The sequence below is a fragment of the Watersipora subatra genome, chromosome 9 (assembly GCF_963576615.1).
Source record: "Watersipora subatra chromosome 9, tzWatSuba1.1, whole genome shotgun sequence".
Lineage (NCBI taxonomy): Eukaryota > Metazoa > Bryozoa > Gymnolaemata > Cheilostomatida > Watersiporidae > Watersipora > Watersipora subatra.
Genome location: NC_088716.1, coordinates 58,363,129 through 58,389,351, shown reverse-complemented (window position 1 = coordinate 58,389,351; position 26,223 = coordinate 58,363,129). Strand labels below are relative to the sequence as shown.

The window sequence follows — 26,223 nt, the reverse complement described above, 5'->3', positions numbered from 1 at the left end:
TTCATACTTGTTTTGCTAGTTTTTGAGGATAACCATTAGGTACCATAGTTGGTAAGTCACCCTTTATGTCATCTCTTGTCAACAACAGTTAAGCCTTAAGTCTACTTGTTGTGTGTGTTATTGTTAAGTTCTAGTAACCTGTCAAAGGAGTTTCAAGTACACAAGTATTACCGGTAGATATAGGGTCTGGCTACACTCAGATTATATAATACTAGTACACATGCTAGTTGTGCACTGTGAGAGATCGTCATGAGTGGTCACCACTCGCATAATTATCTAGTGAAGTGTTTAGGTAACCGTGTGGTGTAGTGGTAGCAATCTTGGTTTTGAATCTAACACCCTGGGTCTGATTCCCTCGCGGGCAATCTTTTTCCTAACATTCCTAACATGGCTTTGGGCAGACAGACAGATGGCGACTGCGGTTATATAGTACAGGGTCTTGTATGCTCTTGTATAGTACACTCTAGTAAAGTAAAGATTATACAAATGTATAAGGTAATCTCCAAATATTGTATTTTAGCTATATTTGCATTTGCAAGGTTCCACTTTGTTGACCACTTAGGGATATTGTCTGTGTAACAACAAAGTGGTAAAAGTCGTAAAATGGCTGATATATGTATATAAATTTTAGTCAATTGATTATTTGATGTGCTTCTTAACATTTCTAGGATTTTTGCCAGCAACAAGAATCTTCTAATTTTCATTGCGGTTGGTTCAGTTATCTCCCTCTTTTCATACTTGGTGCTTTCAGGTTTATTGCTTTAGCTTATGTCAGTTTTCTTCAAAAACTTGTTAATCAGTCTTCAGCCACTAAATGTGTCAGTTGATGGCATCATCAATAATATACTTTATATGTCAATTATCGTATGTTGGTTTCTACTGAGATCAGTTTCAAATGCATGTATGGCCAATGTGGCAGCTAAAACACAATTGTGTTCGTCACTGGGACATTCCTGCATTCTCTTGATACTTCTTAAAGTCGTCATTTCCGCATTTTGATAGTGCTAATCAGGACCGTCTGTATATTTCTAGTTAGTATCCGTTTGAAATATAAATCCTAGTTTATTCAGTGTTTAATAGATTCTTTTTCATGTCAAGTTTATTTCTCAGAACATAATTTTCGAAATTCCTTCGCATTAAGCAAACACTTTTTCGTGCTCTATCAAGTCATTCTGTGTGCATATCTGTCTGCCCGTTCGTTTATGAGCTTTTTATAATTATGCAACTACTCACTTTTTGTATACACACAGCTATCTATCTACCTGCCTATTGTACAGTGGAAAAGAGTAACTTCCACCTCCACATTCCTTTGGAGTTCTGCTTAAAAAACTCTTATAAGCTTAATTACTTTTTGTTCTTTTTTGTTGATAAAAACATTTTATCACCTAAAGAGTAATTGTGTCAAATATGTATTTATTTAAGCTACTCACAGTAATACTTGCAGGTACAGTAAATTTTCCTGTTCAGGATTTTATTAGATTTCAGATTTTTCTTCTTGTCTTTCCCTCTCTCCCTTTCCCTCTCTCTATCTCTCTCTCTCTCCTCTCTCGCCTCTCTCTCCTCTCTCTCCTCTCTCTCCTCTCTCTCGTCTCTCTCCTCTCTCTCCTCTCTCTCTCTTCTCTCTCCTCTCTCTCCTCTTTCTTCTCTCTCTCCTCTCTCTCCTCTCTCTCTCCTCTCTCTCTCCTCTCTCTCCTCTCTTTCCTCGCTCCCCTCTCTCTCTCCCTCTCCCTTTCTCCCTCTTTCCTTTTCTCCCTTTCTCCCTCTTTCCTTCTCTCCCTCTTTCTCTTCTTCCTCTCTCTTTCTCTTCCTCTCTATTCTTTTTTTTTCTTTTCCTCTTTTTTTCCTATCTTCTCTCTTCTCTCACTCCCCTCCTTTATCTCTCCCTCTTTTAACCTTTTCCCTCTCTCTTCCCTCTCTCTCTCTATTGGCATTATATGCTAGTTTAGAAATATAATGCTTGCCACAAAGCGATATGTAAGTCTGACCATAGTAACACTTTATCATTAAAATTTTGTATAGCATCACCTAAATACAAATTATAAATGAACAAACATTTAGCAAGCAAACAAAGCTATTACAAGAAGACATGTTGATGGAGTGTATTTGTTAACCATTCAGTACACTTCTTGAAATGTCACAATAATTTTTCAATGTAGGCCTACATGTACATTGAAGATCTGTACCGTACATCCAGCCAGACCATAGATCTACAAAGAAAATATGGGCCTTTATCTCACAGGCTTAATTATTTTATATATTTCCTTTGGCCAATTTGGTGACTAGCAACTGCATTTGCTAATCTACTAAAAAGTCTGCCAGAATCTTTGAAGCTTTATTGACCAAGATGATGTAAAATAAAAACACTTGATGTGAAATGTAAGGCGCAAGTAATCTACGTACGGTGGTGAACATAATATATGTACATACATGGAATATTTCTACCATTTTCTGTATTCGGAGTTGCGTACTGCTGCAACCATTCAAGCGAATCCTCCAATAAACTGGTTTGAATAGCATGCGCGATTACTAAACGTTTGTATTAGTCCCGCGGGTCCGCATGACCCGCCTATATGCAGTGCGGTTACGCTTACGTTTGGTGGTTTTGCTTTCCGTTGGCAAAGAGATTAAAATATGGCAGGGTAGTGCAGGTGTTTTGCATAGAAACCTGTTTGTATAAGTAGCGTTAATTTAAACAGCTGGTCATTCTTGGTGCATATATGATGAACACGTATGATCTGGGCTTTGACAGACTCTCTCAAACGGAAGAATGGGTTTTAGGTGGGTTGATCTGAGCGATGATTAACGTCGTGCTATGCTTCACGTAATTCGGGTCTGTAGTTATTAGTACAATCAATGAGATTTATGCCGCCACTAATAGGTAGGGTTACAATGAGAAAAGCTTTGATCATCAGTCACTGCGATACAGACGTCAATATTGCAATGTGTTGACCTTAAAAGTAGTGAATTGCTGTTTAAAATTTACCAACATCGGCGCGCTTCAAATATCGTTATATGGTTTAACGAGTTGGAAACTAATGTTGAACCTTGCCATGTGCCCTTAGCTTTTAGTTATTTTATTGGTGTATGCAGCAAATATAAAGACAAATACAACATTTTCATTTGTCTCTGGGAATCAAAAACGTAAAAATAGTTAGCATTGTTATAATTTCGATTATTAACTTTAAATTTCAATTGCGGTCTTCGTGGCAAAGGCTCACGCTAGCTTCTACTACAATATAAATCTATATGTAGGAACACAGCCTGTAACACGAATTGCAGTATCAGGGTGACACTATACACAAATGCCCGCTACAATACTTCCTCTTTATTTTGCCTCCAACTATACAAGTAGCTAGTTTTTACATTGCAAATATATTTTAGTAGCATGGCTATACTACATATAGCTCTACAAACTAGATTATACTCAGACTAAAGTATGAAAAAATAGTTGTGATGAATAATTCTTAGTGGTTGGTGTTGCATGGCAAGCTTACTGGGCTTGTCATTGACCTTGTAATCTGAATGCGGGCCAAGGTCCCTGTTTTATCGCTTCAACGCGTATTTACCACCCAAGATCAAAATTCAATACAAACTTTTGTTTGAAGTGTAAAAATATGCAGTAGTAATGAGTTGTTCTCTAAACTCATTAGCTTATTACCATTTTTTTATGTTGAAGCAGCCAAGCATGTCTTTAAGCAAATGTTTTCTTAGAGCTGATGTGAGCATGGCACATCAAGGTATTGGTTATAGCTGCTCAAGTGAGTTTGTATGCTTTTGATTTACTAACCATGCGGCATAAATTGGACAAAGCTTCGTTGCCTTATTGTTATATATGAAGGTGCAATATCTTAGGGTTACATTCCGAGATGCGATGTCCTATGGTTAAATGTTATACTGCAATATGCTAGAGTCGCACAGAGAGGCACATGGTTTCAGGTTCACTCGGTGAAGTACTATGCTCTACTGTTGCATTTAGAGGTGTTATGTTTTAGGGCTACACCTAAAAGTCTGATGTTCTAGGGCCACACCTAGAAGTCTGATGCTCTAGTGCTGGGAACAGAAGTATTATATCTTAAGGTCATCTCTGAGTTACATTCACAAATTTGGAATTACAGCTCTTAAAATCATAGGACGGATCTCTTCAAATAAATGCCCAGTTTTATCAAAAACCAACATTTCTCTCCTACGAGAGAAAATTTGTACCTCATTTGGTAGGATAGTCAAAGAGAAGCCAGACAGTTATCATGCTGGCAATACAAAGCATAGTTATAAGCTGTCAATTAATATTTTTTTATTATTACTGGCCTTTTGGTGACACTCTAGTTGAGCCAGAGAGTTGTTTTAATTTTGAGATATTTAATAAAAAGCATTTTAGCCTCCCATAATGCATGGATAGTTGTATTTGTTTACATGTGGTTAGATATTGAAACAGCTCTATAAATTATATGTGATGTATTATTTTTCAGAATCCCTGATGAACATGCACAACACTATTTTGACATTAAAACACAGTTAACATTTTTGATCTCAGGATTTATAATGTGCTGGCTTCAACGTTTTGTAGGGCCCATAAGTCATATATATTCCATCTCAGCTGCTATTGTCATAGCTGACATTTGATTGATTTTGGATGTCAAACAATTAAACATTTGTAGCCAATGTTATTACGAGGTTACAGTCAGCAATACGTAATCGGAGATGATGATAGCATTCTCAAGCAGTTTTTGAATTTTGTCTGAGCTAGTCTTCCAACAGGATTAGTACCTCTGTTTTACTATAAAAAACTGCTAGAAGCTTTTCTTATCTGCTCAGCCTGTGTGATTACTCGCATGATAGCATGATTACATGCATATCAAACATGCATATTAAACACTTCATATATTCTAATTCTGCATTTGCCAGTAGTTTGTTCACGTGTCACTCAGTTTCACTTGCCTACTTGAGTTAACTATTACATTTACCCTGTTACTATGTGTTCAGAATGTCATGTTTGCCGCTGAAGATTTGTGGAAGATTTTCTAGGTCGAGCTTATGGTAGCCGTGCATTGCAATGTAAGTTAGAGTATTAGCTAAAAGTCTTTCTGTCTTCTGAAATATTCACTTAGATACTAGATATGTATATTAGATTTAAATACTGCTGCTTAATTAGCGATGAGTTTTATTATTGTGTGAATTTTGCTTGTCAATCAATAGATAAAAGTTTTGAAAACATGGTAGCTCTTTATCTGATGTAAGAAAACTCCTAAACTGTTACATAAGGCCGTTTACTAACCAACCATGGTGATTAGCAGGGCTCCAGAGTCTGTATACCATTTGTTTTGTCTATATAGTTCAACCATTTGGTACTATTTTAAGGTTCACAAAGTCATGTATCAGAAGCGTTTCTAGAAAGGAATAAAGTGGACTCACTACTACATGAGCTAACATCAGATATTATGTCTTCTCCAAGTCTACAGTCCTCTCTCACTCAATATGAACAGCTCGTAAAGAAACAGCTGAGCTTTACAGAGGATGATGATACGGAGGCAGTGAATTCACACGCTGACCGGTGAGCCTTTGTTTGAGTATGCTGACTTGTATTAAAAGATCTTTTCTCAGCTAAAGATGGAAGATGCGATGGCAATTTTTATACTCATATTTATGTATTATTTTTAGACCTCATATTTATGTATGTGTAAACTGCAAGTTCAACAGACTTGTCAAGTTTTTAAACATCAAGTTGAAGCAACTATCATTATTGTTGAACTGGAAAATACTTGACCATTTCTCCAGATGTTTTTCAACTTGCTCAGTTCTGAGCTACTCTCTCTCACTCTCTCTCTCCCTCACTCTCTCCCTCACCCATTCTCTCCCTCTCTCACTCTCTTTCTCTCTCTCTTTCTCTCTCTCTCACTCTCCTTCTCATGCTCACTCTCCTTCTCTCTCTATCACTCTCTCCCTCTCACTCTCCTTCTCATGCTCCCTCTCACTCTCCTTCTCATGCTCCCTCTCTCTCTCCTCTCACTCTCCTTCTCAGTCTCACTCTCCCCCTCACTCTCACTCTCTCTCCTTCTCATGCTCTCTCTCACTCTCTCCCTCTCTCTCCCTCTCTCACTCTCTCTCCTTCTCATGCTCTCTCTCACTCTCCCCCTCACTCTCACTCTCTCTCCTTCTCATGCTCTTTCCCTCTCCTTTTCATGCTCTCTCTCTCTCTCACTCTCTCACACTCTTCCTCTCACTCTCCTTCTCTCTCTCACTCTCCCTCTCATGCTCCCTCTCACTTTTCTTCTCACTCTCCCTCTCTCTCTCACACTCCCGCCATTGAACAGGCTGATGACTAATAATTGAGGCGTAGAAATTTAGACCATTTTTGGAAACAATCAGAGTGTAAAAGTTTTGATGTTACAATGATAACAATACTTCAGTGTCTCAATTGAAGTGTTTATTCATCCAGCTGATCACAAAATAGAATTTGCTAGAAAATGCTGTTCAAGTCATCACTTTAAAATTCTGCAGAAATTTGTTTTCTTAATGCCGTGCAAACAATGCATTTCATGTATTTGATACCAAACATAGGCTAAATAAAGTTAGTGAGTCGTGTAAGTCTTTGTATGTTTGCTTCCTAATATAAATATATATCTTTTTTTATACATTTTATATATATATTGTATATGCCTATATATAATATGTTTGAATTGAGTTCGTTTCAATCTAGACAATTTGTAGTTTAAACAATCTCTCCACCTATTACTATCAGTTTAGAGTTTTTTTGTAGCATTAAAGGATAACCAACTATTTGTGCTTCACATTACGATTGTGCTATTTTGAAAGCCATCAGAAAAATTAAGTCCACTAAAATTGGCTGAAGCATTTGTTAAAATACTATTTAAATGTGATCGCTTTGAGCTTTTTAAATGCTGAATGTCTATAAGTTGTAGATCAAAACACCTTCTGTAGAAGTCCTCCCCTTATTGCACAAACATGCATAAGTTCATCTAAATAGTTTACAGATGTAGTCAAGCTGCAGTATTCACTAGTTCCACCTCTTTCACTGTTATACTTTTGCATACGCTTCATCTTCGTCATTCCGATAACGTATTTTCTATTATAAGCTCCCATTGAGTTTGAGCATTGTTTTATTGATGAGACTTGTAGGTCCTCCAACTCTAACTATTCAACCTCTGCTAGTTCTCATAATGTAGATATAAAGGCACTCAACGAGGTGAACCCAAAGCTGTTCTCTCACTAAAACAATATTTGGATATTAGTTCTATATATGCATGAAGGGATCTTTCTTTATTTGCTGTTGTATTGTTAACTCCACCTGAATAATCTGGAGCTCATTTGGTTCCAATGAAGGACAAATAGGTGAATGTAAAATACTAGTGTCTTTGAACACTTGCAGAAGGTATATTACCGACTCATTTGTATTTCTTCCTATGTTTGGCAATGATTTTAGGACGCTGTATTTTTCTCTAAACGTTATATTGAGGCAGACTATATTCGTGAGATCCGTTTGGTTTTTTGCCACTCATGCTTTGGTTTTCATGGTAGCCTGTGACATATTTTTAGAGAAGAAGGGGTGTTTGATAAGCCCCTGACCGAGGAGAGGCAGCAAGGGATGAGGGCAGTACAAAGTACACTCGAGCGACTCGACTCTAAACACGGAGTGCTCGAACGCCCCGCGAGCGCAGAGTGTGTGAGATATGCGAGTGATGAGAATGACTTTCTCAAGCGGTAAGTAATTGGTGTGTTGGTTGGTTTCAACTGTGAGGTAGTCAAGACATTCTGTTCAGGTAGATACAGATCAGTGTAACTGGCTGGGTGATATATTTGACTGTTTAGTCTAATTGCTGTGTAGTCTAGCTGATTGAGTCAAGCTGATTGGCTGGTTGAATGATTAAGGGGCCGAAGATGCCAAAATTTATTAATTTTTTCAAGTTTAAAAACTTTATTTATGTACCACTGTGTGCAGTAGAATGTGCTCTTTCAGAATTGTCCAGTTGGTTAGTTGGTTCAGCATTGTGGTTCGTCCAGTTGTGGGTGTAGCTCAGATGGTAGTGTGGTGTACTTGGATGATCTGACAAGGTTCTTATGATGATTTGTTTCTTGTCTTCTGTAGATGTCTATATGGTTCAAATGACTTTGTAATGCATATTGCTGCTTGGTTTAGATCAGGGATGTCAAACTCAATTGTATAAGGGGCAAAATTCAAAACACAATTTTGGTCACGGGCCGAACAGGATAAAAATTTATTGAACACACTAAAACTAAGTGTTTTTGGAACATAAATATGAATAAAAACAGGCAGGAATATCATTCTCAAACAAACTTTCTGTTAAATTGATGCGATAAGTACGCAGCAAGGCAGCTGAAGCATTGCATTATGGGATCAGTAGTTCTGTGCAGTATTATGTCATCAGTGCTTCATATCGATGGGCCATGAATTAAAATAATGTAAAATGATCCATAAGAGCCGGATGTGCACCCCTTACACCCCCCCCCCCCCCCGCCCAGCTTGCAGAAGACCATGAGTTTGGTTTAGATAGTTTCTGAAGTCATGGTAGTCATGTGGCTCATATGGCTTGACGCTTCTTGTGGCGCAAGAGCCGTGCTTTCATAGTGTTTGAGCTCCTTGAACTCTTGTCACTGGTCCATTTCTGTTTTTGTGTAATATGAGAGGTTTGAAATATCTCCATACAGACAAAAACACCATGCTTACCCACTGTTCTTCCACCTGTTTCTCACTCGGTTAATCGAAGTAATGAAGAACATATCTATGAACAACTGTAGCCCTTGTTACTACTGCAACATTAGCTTGTGGTCTGATTAGACTAAACTATTTATCATACAATATACATCATATAATTTCTTTTTAACCATTTTTGAGAAAATTTTTTTTAACTATTATAGAGGTATCGATGAAACTATGGATTTATTTAGCACTGTGGCAAATTGTTCTGTTCAAGACATGAACACAGCACTACTCAACAAATTACTAAACCATTCTGAGTGGAGGATTTTTCTTATTTCATTTATTATTTTGCTAACGGCAGCATTATATGATAGATTTATGATTTTTGAAGTTGTGCAAGATTTCGAAACATTGTATTTGTGTATGTATATTATGATTTTTTAGTTTTAATACTTTGTACTTTTTCAGACAAACAATTTTTATTTTGAATTGTGGTTTTCAATAAACATATCACAGCAGTATTCATAAGCCTACTGAAGGTCAGGCTATATGGAAAGCTGGTGTGAGCTTTATAGCAAGCTCAGACGCGCTGTAACTTTTGCAGTTGCAATAACCAGAGTGTAGGTTCTACTGCGTGACTTATAGTTTGAAGCGTCATGTATGTATGCCATAATAACTATTGTAGAACAATGTCTGACTCCATTAGAAGGTCAGCCAACAAGGTCTCTGATTCTGGCAGCGATTTGGAAGAATTAACTCCTGCTTCCACAGACACTAGTTCTGAACCAAGGAGATCTAGACAGAGTTCTCTCAAGAGTGACACAGAAGAGCGAAGGAATGGTCTTCCTTCAAGGTAATATCAGCTGGTGCATAGAACATCTACTGTATAATTATAGTCAAATATAGATTTACAATCACATCGACATATATGCTGTTCATCATATGACATGGCGTAACATTTGAGCAAACAATTATATTGACGTACAAAATTGATTTTCTATAAATGATGTGTGAAATTCATCAAAACTTCTTTGTAAGCGAAGATGAGAAATTGAAAAAATTTAATGAATCAATAATTAAATGAAAATATGAAGTTTAAGTTCATTTAAAGGTTGACTTGCAACAAAATTCACATTACAGTTATTTGGTATCAAAAGATTCACCATGTCTTACTCTGTTGTGTTGTAGGTGAAAAATATGTGGAAATGCGATTACAAGCTCTTAAAAGCTAAAAACCGAAAAGCCGCCGTAGATTGGAATCTTTATTTCGATGATGTAACCACGAAGTTTGGTTATGTCTTGTCACGTATGTTCTCATGTGAATTAAAAGGCCAATACAAAGCTCAATATAAAACTTATCGTAGCACTAGTTTATGACAAACACTTCGGGTTTCACCGAAGACCCCGTATCAAATATAGATGCTCGCTACTTTACAGCTTTGTTTCGGCCTGGTCTAATTGGCAAGTCGTAATCTGATCATGTGACCCAATACTTCGCAAATAATTTCTGCAGCACTTTTCGATTATCACAAGTGACACACAGGCTCGTCATGATTATCAAACAATGATATGTACTCCTTCGAGCTAAGGCTAAAAAACTAAACGAATTTTTACGGTAAGTTATAAGATATCACTGCTAAAAGTGACAGCATTACGATGACGATAAAACAGACGCGTAAGAACAATAGACATAGTTTTATTGAATGCGTGAAGTATATTTGTGGAAATATTTCGACGAATAAGATTGCAAGAAAGTGTAAACAGAAACCATCTCTCACAACTACATCACATTTTGGCCATTTTGGAAAGGAAATCCAAACTACGGCGGTCTCGTGTGGCTGCGATTTTCTGTTCGTTTTTTAGATTTTAAGAGCTTGTAATCACCTTTTCACATATTTTTCACCTACAACACAACAAAGTAAGACATGGTGAATCTTTTGATACCAAATAACTGTAATGTGAATTTTGTTACAAGTCAACCTTTAAGCTATTTTTGGTGTAATTTGGAGTAAGTACGCTGCTTCTTTCTACCACTTACAATCATCAGACTTACTTATTACCGATCCTTCACATCCGCTCTCATGTTTCTGAGGTAGAGTAACGATAAAAACCTTTGGACTAATTACCGCTTAATAGTTTAATTTTTACATATACCGTATATCCCCGCATATAAACAGGTTTTAGAAAGCAAAACGATTTTACCAAACTAAGGGGTTCGGCTTATACGCAAGTAGCTCTGATTGAAAGCAAATGAAATTACATGAATTCTTATAAATTACTTGATTTCAAGTCTCTTTTTTTAGGACCGGCTTACATATGTATGCAAGACCGGCTTACATACAAGGATATATGGTACATTAGACTTGCGCATTTAATTATTTACCTATTTTTGTATAATTTTTCTGTTCCAATGTTATATATTGTTAAATAAAGTATTTTTGTAGCTTTTTTAGCGTTGATACAATAAAAACTAAATACAACATATTTATATAAGAATATTTGCTCTCACATGCGACAGTTATTAGTTAGTAAACATCTTGGAACAGATCAACTCCGTATGTGGAGATTTGACCATACTTCACTTGTTATAGCAGCTACAGTATATAGTTTGGAGTGTACTTCATTAGCACCTAGTGTATATTGCTCTTTCTTATAAAAGTATCAACTAATATCGTTGTGTGATTGGTCAGTTGTTTATTTCTAGCTCGGTTGGCATCTGGTTTTAAAGATAGATAAATCTCGCAATACATTTTAAATTAAACCTGAGGTTTAATTTATTTCGTCAGCAGTTTTTTAAACTCGTTGTTAAGGTATTCACAAAACCTTGTTATTCTAGTTTTGTTAACTCTTCACCTTAGTTAAAAGTTATAGTTCATGGATAGTCTTTTATGTCTACAGAATTCCTCAAGCAGATCCTGTGAAGCCTCAAGTAAAGACACCCCTCACCACAAAGAGAACAGTCCCTGTAAGCCCGTATAAGGCTAAAACGCAAGAACCTCTCAAAGTTCGCAATCAAGACCAGGTACCTTCTGCTACAGAAATGATCACATTTGCTACTTGCATGTTGATTGCCTTGTACACTACTGATTCTCCAGTGTGCATGCAATTGTTATTGGATGCCAAAAGTTTGTTTGTTGAAATATCAAATGTCCTGTCTGTTTTCATTATATGGCGTCATCTTGCGGTACTATCAGACGCTATGTGCAAGCCTCAGGAAGCAGCAGGCTGTATTAAAAATAGTGATATGGTTCATATTTTTAGCAAGAATCATTTGTTCTTACCCTCATAAAAGCCTTATTTCTGCCATTACTCGCAACACTTTCACTTCTTGCAAACTTGGTTATTTTTCATATGTAATGGTAGAAAGTTGTTTAAATTTTTGCCATCCGACGGTGAAGTAGTCACTTTTTTATAAATGTTTAGTTGTGTAAAACACCTCTTCTTGCTGATTCTCTCAGTTATGTACACAAGTGTAGTTCTATCTGCGTAAACATGCTCAGTTTAGTAGTTGAACTTCTATCCACCTCAACCAACCTGCATGTTTGTTTATTTTTAAACCAGAAAAGTCGTTACACAGTTGATTAAAGCAAAGACCAATCAGTCATAAATATTCTCAGTCTTTGCGTTTTCTTTGTTACAATAAGAGATCCAAACCTTCTTTTCTATCAGGGACAGTGTTATTGGTCATGAAGGCAGTGCTGCCAGTGCCTAATGTCTTGTTTGATGTGGGCTTTCTAGTAGTTGGTTCACCGTAAGAACAAACGAGAATTCGTAAGAGCTGATTTGTTTGGCCCTCTTAAGCCGCGGCACTGCAGTTTATTGTTAGTAATGTTATTGATATTATATATTAATTTATTTGACATTAACAACACTGCTGACGGCTGAGAGCATGCTAGGCATTTAATGCTGCCAGTAGCGAGTGTGAAGTAGTGAGCTGGTGTTACTCGGTGCTTTGGGTGAAGCTGTTTCCTCTTTTGTAATTAATAATCTATTCGTACCAGCGAGCATGGCTGATATGGAGGTTGGTGATAGGAGATACTTCCTGATTTTAAAAGCTCATGATTTCAATTTATTCTAGCTTTTACTGCTAAGATAGAGGTTGCGCACAGGATATTGTCTGCTATTTTGCTATTGTAGTCATAGTATATGAACACTGGTTCTACTGTGTAAGTCACGTTTGATTTTATGCTACTGTACGTAACTAAATAATAAATTTATTGTTCATTTTACAATCTATTTTTCTAGGCTTGGCACATGAACCGTATTTTCTCTTTTTGACATCGGTTTGTTTTGTATAGCATAAGTAATTTTTTTACCTTTTTTCTCTATTGTAAGCTGTTTCCAGACTGTCTGTAGATTTATGGTGCAGGGTAAGTTTATAACAAGGCCTACCTCAATGGCTTATCGCTTTCTAGGATGTGTCGCAAGATTCACCTGAGAAGGCTCCTTCATTGAGACAGTTGCTAATAGAAAGCAAGGCTGAAACGTCTGACCTGCGCCACCAACTAGAATTACTTGCCGCAGAGAATCACAGGCTAAAGACTGAACAAGGGTTACCCAGTGGCCGTACAACTCCCAGTGAAACTTCACATGTCCACAGTAAACTTGCCGATGTAAGCAAACATTTAGTGCCAAAATTTGAAATCTAGCTTCTTACAGTAGAGCTTTGCAGGTGTAACTTAAGTATGCTATATAAACATTCTAGCTGTATACTCTATGGTGAGACGTGATGTCCAATATATAAAGATGAAGGAATCTTGTATATTAGAAGTTAGCTTGTAGGTCTTCCCAAGATAAAGAACCCAGATTTGAGTTCCTATTTTATTTACGAAATGCTTTAACCTACTATATCTTTCTTGAACTTAAATGAGAACATCTGCTGTCTCTCTAAAAAGGATAATATCAGCCTTCGCACACCAACTTCTGTTGATGACACAAGTTTTAAAAAAATTATTAAAGAATGCAAATAAAGCAATAAAGATTATTTGGTAAAAAATAAAAAGTTTAGATGTGAAGGATTCTGTTAGGCCGGGTGTTTAGCTGAGAGACCATATTACACCTGAAAGGCATGATATGGTCACCATCTGTTTGCCGCTGTGTGTACAGTGCTTTGGCGAATAACTGAAGCTTCTCGATAAGGTTTAGCTCTAGCACAACCTTTCTAGACGGAAAGACGATGTGACACCCTTCTCAAGGAAAAGGAAAACATGGCTACAGAACTTTGGAAGCTGAGGCAGCAGGTGGAAGACCTGCTGACGAGTAAGTCAGAGTTTGGAAGCGAGCCCGGAGACGGAACCGGGAGTCAATCGGCAGCTTCAGCCATCAAGGAACGTCGGATTGGTGGGAACGTCAGCAATCTTGAGCAGCAGATCGGTAGGTTGCTGTTACGGCCGGCCACTCGCGCTGGGGATTTGTCTCGAGTGCTGGTTCAGTTTACACAAAGTCTGTCTACCTGATTAAATGTTTGTGTCAATATTGTGAATAGAAGCCTATATTTCCAGAGCTTATTGAATCAATTTTATTTTCTCCTGCTAGCTCAACTATTTGTTTTCCTTGCATTCATTATTAATTCTATTGTAGCCCGTGAAGCGCATTTGTATAGAGCTCGAAGAGCTTGTAACAACGTTACTAAACTGCCAAGCTACGCGTGTCTATCAATTGCAATGCATAATTCAAGGTCATATCGATCACACATTTATACTGACTCCTTGAGTAAGCCTTTTGCATGCCATTGGAAGAAGAGTACATCTGGCTGAAATGGTCATCATTGCACATTGTCTAAGGCAAATTGTGTGCAATACACAAAGTATCTCCTAAAAGTCTAGCATTTCTATTGGCCGCAGTAGCACAGTAGCTATTGTGGGTTGATTTGGCATGCAGCTGTGGCTGTTGTTTATGTTATCTGTATGAAAATCTCAAACATATTTAGTAAGAAGTATATATAGAAGTAACGGAGCATAATACTCATGCTACAAACAGTATTGTTTCGGTTATGGAAGTCTCATCAGTGCAGCTAAGTGTCGTCAAGGGAGATAACTCCTATTGCCAATAAGAGTTGGCTTCCTGTCATGAAATATCAGCGTTGTCTCACAATCTTCAAGAATGTCGATGTGCAACACAAAGGTGCTCCAATCACAGAAGTGATGATCAAAATTTTTTTTTAATGTGCTCTGACCTCTTACTATTCTACAATTCCCTGTTTAGATGACAAGAGCAGCAATAGTCACCGTTTTTTTTCAGATGACATGCAAAGTCAGATACTTGACTTACAAGAGGCCAGTGAAACATCCAGCGCTGAGGTTCTAAGACTCGACCAAGAGAACCAGATGCTGACAGCCCATATAAAGAGACTGACTGCTGATAGAGAGGAAGACACTGAGGCTGAGAGGGAGCTTCTCCAGCAGCAGGTTATTTTTATAGTTTATTGTATGGTGTGAGCCTCAGTCTTATTCAGTGACTCATGCAATCTTTACTATAACAAGAGCCGTGTCTGTCTGTTTGTCTGTCTGAATCTATGGTGGGAGGTTGGAAAAAGGTTGCATCATTTTGGATTCCAACTCAGGTGATAGGCTAAGCAGTCAGGAACACTACTAACTGCACCACTCAACCACTTTCATGCATTTTGGAATAGTTGTGCACGTAGATATTACACATGACGATCTCTCACGGCGCACGAGATTGCCAGTTTAGTAGTCTTTACTATTATAAAAGCCGTGTCCATCTGTCCGTCCATCTATCTGAAGCCAAGGTTGTAGGCTGGGAAAAAATTGCACTGTGTGGGATTTCAACCCACGGTATTCAGATTGGCAGCCTGACACCCTACCACCTACCCTTATCATTCGTCTCTTGACGCTTAAATATAGCTGTACATACAACTATTTTTAAGCATGCTTTCTCTGTGCTTTATTAGCACACCTGATGGTCACTAAGGGTATACTAGTCTGCAAGGGTAAATATTGTCTAGCAAGTATAATCTGGTCTCAGTTCAACTTAGTTAAAATTTTGACGCTGCAATTGGTTTCCTACAAAGTATTCTCCTATTTAAACTTTTTATAGACATTCTCATTAAAAGATTTTCTGCGTATGACAGTATCACAATAGTGAATTGCTTCATTTGTATTCCAGTTTCAAGTGAGCTTCTCTATACATAAACACATTTGTGGACTAGAAAAATATGTAGCAAAATGCACAATAGTTTTTACTCTCCCTTAAAGAATAGAGAAAGCATAATATTATTATGCTTTATTATTTATCTTGAGGTGTTGACTGATGTTCTAAACAAAGAATCAAAAAGATTGACAACCAGAAGCTGAGATATAGCCAGCCAAACACAGGTCTACCAAAAAACACAAGTGTTTTGGTAATCATCAATATATGACGTATGAAATCGACTTGTGCCATTGGTCAATTAAGCCAACTAATGCGCTCTCCCATAACAATCACGGCGTTTTAATTGGTTTAATCCCTGTAAGTATAGAACAATCAAATTGGGCCTAACAATCATTGCTCTGAGAATTCCGAACCAGTCCCTCTGACGTGTAGATTAGTTTTAGCGTAAAATAATTACACGTATCTATTATTTCGCAACATTTCGCTATCTTGTTAGTTCAGCTCAGTTTTGTTGTTCTCCTACTTAGCTTCCCTATTCAGACTCAGTTTTAGCGTTGTTCAGATTTTTTTAACTATAGCTAATAAATGGAATCAATTAAATCAATCATCAATCTCGATTATCATTTGGAATTTTCTACAAATTATATTAGTTACATCATTTATTCTATACGCAGTTATATTATTATTTTGTATAATATGCATTATGATTATTATATTAACCATAAAAAATAATCATAGATAAGATAATAGATCGATAGAAAAATCAAATCAAAAGCTATCGTTTTCTTTTCTTACAGCAAGAGCAGCACGGTCAAGTTATTCTTTTTAAGATTATGGCTGTAGTGAACTTACAGTCTGTTAATAGTGACGATAATCAAGAAAATCAACTGAATGCTGCAGTAGATACACAGTAGAAAAATGATGAATGAACAAAAAGTCACATTCCCATTTCTTATTCTAAACAAACTGCAAATCGCGGATGTCGCATATAGACTATACACGCACCGTTCGTTGAACAGAGGATCTTCGGAGCATATCCGTGGAGATCGAGTTAAAATTTGAAGCACAATAGTCAAAATCTGCTCTTCTTTTTTGAAAAATCATGGCGAGGGGTTGTGGGCAAATGCCTTTACCACACAATATTTGCTTGATTTTCCTGAGAAACCAGAGCTAGTCTGTAAATTATTTACTATCGCGAGAAGCGTTTCACATCTCGTAGCCAAAACAATCATTATACGTAACGGCGGTAAGGGTGCACAACTCCGGTAAGGGTGCGTAACTCCGGTACATGACCATTAAGTCGATTTCATACGTCACAGTTCTCGGGATTTTCGAAGGGTTCTCCTCTGATTCTTTATTAGGTAGACCTGTGTTTGGCTGGCTATATCTCAGCTTCTAGTGGGTCAATCTCCTTGATTTTTTTTTAGAACATCAGTCAACACCTCAAGATAACTAATAAAGCATAATAATATTATGCTTTCTCTATTCTTTAAGGTATTATATTGAATCAGTCATTAGGAGGTATTCTTAGGCCATGTTTGCATTTTAGATATTTTTTCTCTATTGTTGGCGTACAAAAAAGATGAAGCTCATTCTATGTGTCTCGTGTTATTCTGATAATCACTCTTAGTCGAGTTTCTTTCCCAGAGGGCTGGGGCTTACTCTGATTTTCTTTCTATCTGCTCTTGAAACGCTAACCTCTTGTCCTAATGTTCTTTTATACCATCATGACATCTAGGAGCTTTTCAGCACTCCTTTGGTCAAATATTATGAAAGTATAGACTCCCTTCCTAGAGTGGTGTCTGCCAAAGTTGAAAATTAGAGAATCATTCAAAGATTTCGATAAAAGGTATAATTAGCAAGCTGATGGTATCCATACTTTCTATATGAACCTATACTCAAAGTTGTGAGAAGGACCTTGATTCTCAAAAAAGGCCAGATGTTAAAACTAATATTTCAGCAACCATCACTGGTTTGATCTGCGCCAGTCTACGCCAGAATGTTCTAATCGGTAGACTCTCTGACCTCGTTTCAGCATCTGTCAGTATATCAATATGTATATACCGTAAAACTTCTATGCGAGCACCATAGAAGCTGTATTTTTCAATTCTTCTCCTATAATGGCGTTCTATTAGAGGCAGCTTTTAAATAGAGGTTATACGGTACCCTCATTTGACAGATCCATGAAATGAAGAAACAACAGGAGCGTCAGACCGAAGACGAAATGCTGCATCTAAAGAGTGAAATGGCTCGGCTTCGCATAGATCTCAAAGCAACACAGGAAAAGGCTGACATACTTCAGGAAGAAAATGTCAAGCTAAGAGATAGTCTTCGGGAAGCTAAGTCCGTTAGCAGGTAAACAACAAGTTGTCAATATTGACCACTAATTTTAATATTGATGCTGGAAAGATCTTTTCATTTATCAATCACATGAGCAGGCGTAGCCTGGTGGTCTAGAACACCTGAGCAGACGTAGCCTGGTGGTCTAGAACACCTGACCTACAAACAACAGGTTTGGGTTCAATTCACAAAGCCGGCTACTGGCGGTGACAGAAATGGCGTTCAGGTTTAAATTGCTCTCTGCAATGGGGCATGTCTCCATCATTGGGGTTTCCTAGCCATGTCGCTCAAACATATTTAGCTAAGAACTCGGAGTCATATTTGTGTAAGGATGCTGTTAAAACCACGCACTCATTCTCTGTTCACAGTAAGCTAAACAGACATACTTGAGTTTTTAGGGATTGCTCACATTTGCATGATGCTCGTGTAGTCAGTGTTTAGTTCCACATTTTTTACACGTCATTGCTGGGAGGCTTGTAAAAGATATTTGTAAGAAACTATAAGATGCGGAATGTTTTATACAATTTTGACTTTATACAGCATTTTGCAGTTAGGGGATATTTAAGGATCATCAGTAACACAGCAGCTTAACTGTTATATGCTTTTTGTAAAAACTAGAAATGAAAGTTATAGTATACTTCTATATTCTGCCACCCCTCATCATGTACACCAATCATCTGCACCCAATTATACACAGCCAATCACGTGCATTCAGTAATATTCAACCAATTACACAAGCCCAATCAGAACCATCCAATCATGCGCATCCAATCATGCACTTCCAATTGTGCGGGTACGATTGTGCCCATTTAATCGTACATATAATATACATGTATGTACCCAATAGTATACAACCAATCATATGCAACCAATCACACTGACTCAATTACGCATATATTTAAATACTTCGCTTCTTGACTTTTGCTTCTTACTTTGATTGGTTTCATGGCCTTTAACTGGTATCTGTTGACTTTTATCTGCTGACTTTAGGATGCGAGGCAGCAGCAATAACATGACAGAGAGTTTGGGTGAGAGGCAGGAGAATCGCCGAAGTAAGGATGTGGCTTGGGAGGAAATCAGCAGTCTCAAACAGAAAATTAGAGAATTTTCATCACGTAACCCTGCGGGTAGCCCTTCTTCCATCAGAACTTTGGAGAAGAAAACATCACCACTCAGTGCAGTGTTAACATCACCAACCAACTATGGTATGTTTTTTGTGTCACCACTCAGTGCAGCCTTAACATCACCAACCAACTGTGGTATGTTTCTGTATCACTACTCAGTGCAACCTTAACATCACCAACCAACTTTGGCATGTTTCTGTGTCACCACTCAGTGCAGCCTTAACATCATCAACCAACTATGGTATGCTTCCGTGAAGCACATTGTCCTAGAGTCATTCTTTATGAGAAAGCCTCTAAGTTTGTGGTGTTACACGAACACCCAGCATATTTGTTGGAAAAAGATGACTACCTTATATAACTTGAACAGCAGTTAAAGAGTTTTACTGTATTTGTAGGGGTAGTTAACCCCCTTCCTCATCTGTTTTAAATTAAATCATATGAAAAATTTTGTAGATTTTAAAACAAAAAAACATCAAGTTCCATCATTCGCTCATTCTGTAGAAGCACTAAACTAAAATGGTCAATTTATATCTCCTAGTTATATCTACTAGTTCTATCTCCACAAGCAGTCTATCCTTTAATCTATCGTGTCATATTCACGCTATCGGAGTTATCCCACTTACATTATTGACAAGCGAGAGGCAAAACAAATACTCAGTTTACGCAGTCGCTTATCATAAATGTCAAACATTTGGCATGAAGCGGTCTGGGCTCTTATAGGCATGAAAATCAATAGAGCCTTTGTCATGCGGCTGTAGCAACGAGTTGCGGGTCTCCCTGAGTGCCCACAAACAAAGGCTTCAGTATGGGACTTCATTGTCTAGCGCTTACTGGCAATACATGTGCAGTTCTTCACTAGTATAACACACCAGGACTACTTAGGTTGGTTTTGTAGATCATCTGCTGATATTGTGTCAATTTGGTATTGACTGACACTTACAAGCGTGTGTATTTCTTATGTTTTTTTTTATTATTTTATTGTAAACAAGAGCTACTATAGCATTTAGTTAGGTATGAGGTAGTTAAATATATCAATGTACGAGCATCGTCTATTTTAGACTACATTTGCAAATGCTTTTGATTGGCTTATTAAAGATGAACCTACACAAAGTTTTAGTAAATTTTACCTGAAAGTATCAGTATTTTTCTATCACCTGTAATTTTTTTCTTGTTTGAGGTGGTGTAACTGCTAAGATCTTTCAAGATTAAAATCTACAAAATTCCATCAAGGTTAAAACGCTTAGAAAAAAGCTGCCTACCCATAGTTTTCCGATTACACAAGTATTTGTTTATCTAGTGGCACCAGCACTACTACTATTGTTAGTAAGGCATCTTCTCAACTCATTCTTGTAAGCGATTATGAATTGTTATTAATGGACATTGACAAATCATCAATTGTATTTTTAGTCGCTTTTAATGCAAACTAGTGTGTTGTCGTTACTTGCAGATCGGATAGGCAACAGGCCGGTGTACGGCAGCAAAGATTCCCCATTGGGCAAGTCCGCATACAGCCCACCTAGCAGAAGGAACGATAATTATCGACCCTCTTACCAACCGTCCAATCACAGCTCAGACGACAGACCACCTAGTCCTTCTGGTAGATCTGATATAAGTGATTCTACTACAGCATTAATGGCTGGATATGAGACTTACAGACCTCTTTCTAGAAGTGGTATGCTTTTACTTCCTGCTTCCTGCCACATGTTCTCTCTTCTTTTCCGCATATATACTTCTATTCTTGTCTTTCTTTCATATGCCTTCAACTTTGGCAGCGTCAGCAGCTCGTTTGTTCTTACTAACAAACTCGCTATCCTGCTATCGTGTTAGATCTACTGTGTGGTTTTTCCTACTGGTATAACACTATAAAAGTATTACAAATGCCCAGGCATGAGGAAGAAACTTCAAATTTTCATTCTTAGCATTTCCAATTTTTATTATTTTTCAACCAAAGCTTCTTTCAATTTATCTGAACTAGTAGAATGAATCTTGGTGCTTTAGTCTTTGCTTGGAATTGTTGTTTTGCAGCTCTTTAAATATTTCCTGATAACCGTAGATATTTTAACTGTTAAAATTGTGTGTAAAACCAAGTTATATATATAAATCGTAATGTCTGTCTGTCGTTTGTCCAGTTATAGCTGTATAGATAAAGTTGTAGCAATGAAAAATCCCCTCGGTAGTGGATTTGAACTTGCGAGATTCAAATCGCAAGGCTACTAACAGGCAAACATAACCAGAAGGCTAAGCGACTCTGTTTCCTTTTCGGATTGCACTTGCTAACTGTGTAATTTTTACTATTAATTAATATCACCTTTTGCGATTATTTTTTTTCCATTTTTAAAAGCTAATTTTTTACCATTACTTATACTTTTAATTTATAATTTTCAAATGTGCCGTTTTGGAAAATCTGTGAAAGCTAAATGTTTTTCATGTGGACAATTGTATTATCTGGAGTAGGAATTGCCTCTATGTTCCTTTTCCGTTCAGTCAGACAAAGTATCAGACAAAGCCAGTCCGATATCTCATTTTTATGTTTGTATCAGTATTGTCTATCAAAACCCTGAATACAACAATCTTCTACTGCAATAGTAACCTTTTCTATACACACTTTGATGTACTCATTTTTTATTTGTTCTCTTAATTTATTTGAACTGCACAAAAACACTTTTCTCATGATATGAAGTTTAAAAGTTAGAATAGTAAATGTTGTATATTTTATACAAAAATAGGTTTTCTGCGCAAAGACTTTTTTGGTACTTGAGCATTCATCTAGCATATACCTATATATATACTTATATATATACTTATATATATACTTATATATATATATATACTTATATATATATATATATATATATATATATATATATATATATATATATATATATATATATATATATATATATATATATATATATATATATATATATAAGTGCCAGTAAAGTAGGAATTTTTTTAATAATCTTTTAACAAAATGTTTCTTGGCTCGATTATAACAGCAACTTTGATAACCAGAAATATATTGTTTTCTGGCTCAGTTCTCTCACAAGCTGCCAATAGACTTGATTGATTTTGTTGCCTTACAGGCAAACATTTACAAGCTGGGCAAATTCAAAGAGCCAGTTTGTAAAAGTATTTACAGCTCAATTGCCATTATTAGTCTCTCTAGTAAATAGGCCTTTTTAAAATGAGAGAAGCGTGGTTTATTTTTCTGCCACTCTCGCCAACTATTCCTTCACTATCAGCATTTTAAAAACAATATTGTTATGGTGTTGCAGGTATTGCTAGGTTTACCCCGACATATCGGTGCTTTTCCTCAGGTAATTTCGCAGGAATTCATAGATTTTGGACTTTTCTTCTCTTGTCATATTTTACTAACAAGCTTCTTCTTTCCTCAACTGACATAGATTGCTTCTTATCTTTTTACTGGACACAGAGTTATCCTCTATTTCCAATTTCGATTGCATTGCTACCTTCCTCTTCTAATTCCCATAAACTATAAATCCTCAAGTCATTTTCCTAAATTATCTTTTCAAGGAAAAACAACTCCTTTTTTCTTCTAGCTACTATCTCACGACTCAGCGCGTCACGCAAGCTGGAGGATGACAGAACAAGTGAGTGCACCATGGATATACTTAATGAAGCGACCTTCAACTCGCAGGCTTTTGGTGCATATGATGTGAATGATGTCACAACTGAGAGAGTAGATGTGAGGCGGGAGTCAATCGGTCCCAGCAACCATATACGGCGAGGCAGCGTTGGCAGCTCTAGCATGCAGAGTGAATCTACTCAAGGTTGGTTTTGGATATGAGAGTTTGCTTGTTTCTCTGAGAAGCTCGTGTGAAATGGAGTTGCTAGTTTAATTTGAGTTTTGGCAGGTCTGTTATTTTCTGAAAGTGTTTTGTTTGACCTATATTTTGACATTTATGTATCCATTAAGTGCATCTTTTGTTCATTGCAGAAACTGGTAATGTTATTCATTGTTCTTCTGTCATGTGTTGTCCTGTTTGTTATGAGAAGAAAACTCCTATGTTATGTTCTACTCAGTCTGTAATAATATTGCCGACTAAAACACTGTTGGAAATGCACAATCAGATTCATTTTAGAGTTGTTTGCTCTTTGATAGGATAACTCCAGTTACACTATAAAGGTTAATTCTCACTATATTGCCATATGTCGACGCTAATCCCACAATACTTTGGTGATTTTTTGTGGTAACAATGTTCACATTATCACAAACTTATTCGCGTTCACATCAACAAGTTATCTGCAGCGTAGCTCTCTCACTATGTAACTGTCTCATTATGTAATTCGGTCGCGAAAATGATGAAATACTAGTCCCGCAGTAACTATCTAGAAATAAAATATAGATCAAGCAGTCCGCAACGCCAATCACAGCCGAAGTAGTGCACATTACACAGAATGTTCTGGATGCTCGGCAAACTATTGGGAAAGCTTGCCAGCTGCAATGTTTTCCAAAGTTCCATGCTGGTTTACGGTGCACGAATAATCAGCGACATACAGCGATATAATGAAGACCATCCTTAGCAGTTCCTTTAATTGAAAATTATTAATCCAGCAGTTATTCTAAGATTTGAACAGTAGGCCTCAACTGGAAAGATAATAATAAATCTTTCTTATCTTTAGACTTGCTTTCAGAGAGGCTCGCTATACCCCCATCCTTCGGTCTCCGATCAGTTCTTGTCCCAGTTCTTCCAACACAACACAATATAAAACAAGAGATAGTGGTTAACCGGTCTGGGCTCAGCACCGTGGGCCGCCGGCCATTTGCTCCTCGTTCACCCGCTGACCTCACTATTGGAGATATAGCCAAATTCACTAAACCTGATGGGAGAATATGTCGGGGCACAGTCAAGTTTATCGGACATTTACACGACAAGAACGAGACATACATAGGGCTAGAGTTGGAGCATCAAGGTTTGTGTTGGTCAACCCTTGTTCAGTTTCCTTGTAAAAAACCATTAACATATTTTATTGTATGGGAAATTAAAAAATGACACTAACAACATAGTTGGTGCTGGCTAAATAGCACTTTTGTTTTTGAAGCTTAAGTATTTGGGAGAAATAAAAAAGAGGGTAGACAAAATAGCACTAGCACCAGCCTTTTGTTAATGCTTTGCGGCGTACACTGGAGATGCCAGACATCCTCATTTTAGACGTTCACACCTATAAGTTGTTAATCTGATGTTTCTAACACAAGTTGAATATTTTTTATTATTCATCTTTTTAATTGTATTCGAAAAAAAAGTATTTTAGAATATTATTACGATATTTTCGAGTGACCAATTTCTTATTATTGGTCAAACTGCATTATATTACTGCATCATTTAAAATATATTTTCCGATAATCAGCTAGCCAATCATGTCAGAGCAGCATGCAAAAATATCAAACTATCCTTTTGCGCAGCGTCAATACCCGCTCAAGTCACCTTATATTTTTTTCCAGTCTGCTTCAGCCTTAAGTACTTATGGTTGTCTTATGTGCGTTACCAGCCTTCATAATCCCAGGTCTACTGCAAACCAATTTTCTTTTGAACATTGAATGGTCAACAATAATTATTGTGTAAACCAACTATGACAACCTAGTATCTGGCTTGGGGCGCAGCTAACATTCTGGGTAACATATTTGATAAGGCTCTACATGCCGCAATGGCCATCCGTGTTCTTGTCTATTTTTGTCACACTGCAATCTTATTGCGCTGTGAAGACTAGAGTTATTGTTTTGACAGAATTTCTGTTGCTTGCAGAGGGAAGACATGATGGGCTCTATGAAGGCGTGCGATACTTTGACTGGTAAATTTTACTGCCTATTTATTAGTTGTCTTCTCTTACCCTAAACACATTCAAATTGTAAACACTCACCTGTTCAGTAATCTCACTATCTTTTTGTGTTATCAACATGAGGTAAATGTAGTTGCAAATGTTTTCTTATTTCAGCAAACCTAACAGAGGGGCCTTCATTACCTTCAACAAGGTAATCATGGTTTGGGGGAGCTGAGCCTGTCCCGATAATTCACAAGCTACTTAGGAGGGAGGCTATGTTCATCAGTGATAATTTTGCTCTTTATAGGTCGATTAACCGTCCAATTGCTTTCTTTTCTATTTCCATTTCTATATAGATTTTCGTACTATTTTGAAGAAATTGAAAAAAGAAAGCATTTCATTTGGTCTTTACTGTAGTCCATTATGGCTAGTTGCTTGAAGGATACCATTGCTAGTGTATCAATTGTGTTAACAAAGCTTTTTTGTAATGTAGTTTTTAAGCAAGCTATTTTTGAAGCCGTCCATGTGTGATTAATTTATTATGGTACACCAAAGGATTATATCCATGATATAGTCAGTTTCTTTTTGTAAGTGAATTTTGCTTGCATGTGGTTTATTATATGGAATAAAATAATCAATAATTACTGATATCTTGTTCTACTCTACCATAGACATGGAAAGACTACACAACTTAGTCATTTAACTACACAATTAATAGAGGCATAAACTACTTTGAAGCTAGTTAATATTGTTTACATTAAACTTTTTATATTCAACTCAGCACTTTCAACATTTATCATAAACTAGCAGAATGCCTGGCCTTGCATGGATATTAAAAACTGTTCATAAGCAGTTGCCGGTAATCTAGTTGCCTGCCACTTGCCATTAGCCTGACACATTTCCAATGACTAATTTGAGTATGCTGCTATCTGTATTGCCCAACTTACTAATATTTAGAGCAAGCTTTAGCCACGTTGCGTAGCGCAGAATACTGTGCCTATTTTATTCGACATAATGGCTCATAACGCCTCAATTCAATGCATCTCGCGTAGCTTGGCAAGATATTTGCCTGGCGAACAGGAGTATTCGAGATCAAATCTAGCATGAGGCAATCATTTCACTCCTAAATTTTAATAGCTATAGCTGGGCACACCAATTTACAGAGTTACTGAAAACATACAAAAACTGATATTT

General features: G+C 37.0%; 1 protein-coding gene across 4 annotated transcripts; it reads left to right on the top strand.

The window, feature by feature from the left end:
• On the top strand, positions 1-25,675 carry LOC137403904 (dynactin subunit 1-like). Of its 4 annotated transcripts, none has more exons than XM_068090013.1 (16): positions 1-51; positions 5,356-5,548; positions 7,552-7,716; positions 9,360-9,527; positions 11,573-11,696; positions 13,090-13,266; positions 13,840-14,014; positions 14,915-15,081; positions 17,964-18,139; positions 19,115-19,329; positions 20,696-20,920; positions 22,524-22,565; positions 22,809-23,039; positions 23,893-24,183; positions 25,014-25,059; positions 25,204-25,675. In XM_068090013.1, exons 2-16 carry the CDS (start codon positions 5,436-5,438, stop codon positions 25,262-25,264), a joined length of 2,376 nt encoding a protein of 791 aa, XP_067946114.1. In that variant the 5' UTR covers positions 1-51; positions 5,356-5,435; the 3' UTR covers positions 25,265-25,675. The 4 variants fall into 4 exon arrangements, with proteins under 4 accessions (XP_067946114.1, XP_067946112.1, XP_067946111.1 ...); XM_068090011.1 differs by having other exon boundaries at positions 13,090-13,287; positions 13,840-14,047; positions 23,905-24,183; XM_068090010.1 differs by having other exon boundaries at positions 13,090-13,287; positions 13,840-14,047.
• The last annotated feature ends 548 nt before the right edge of the window (positions 25,676-26,223 follow it).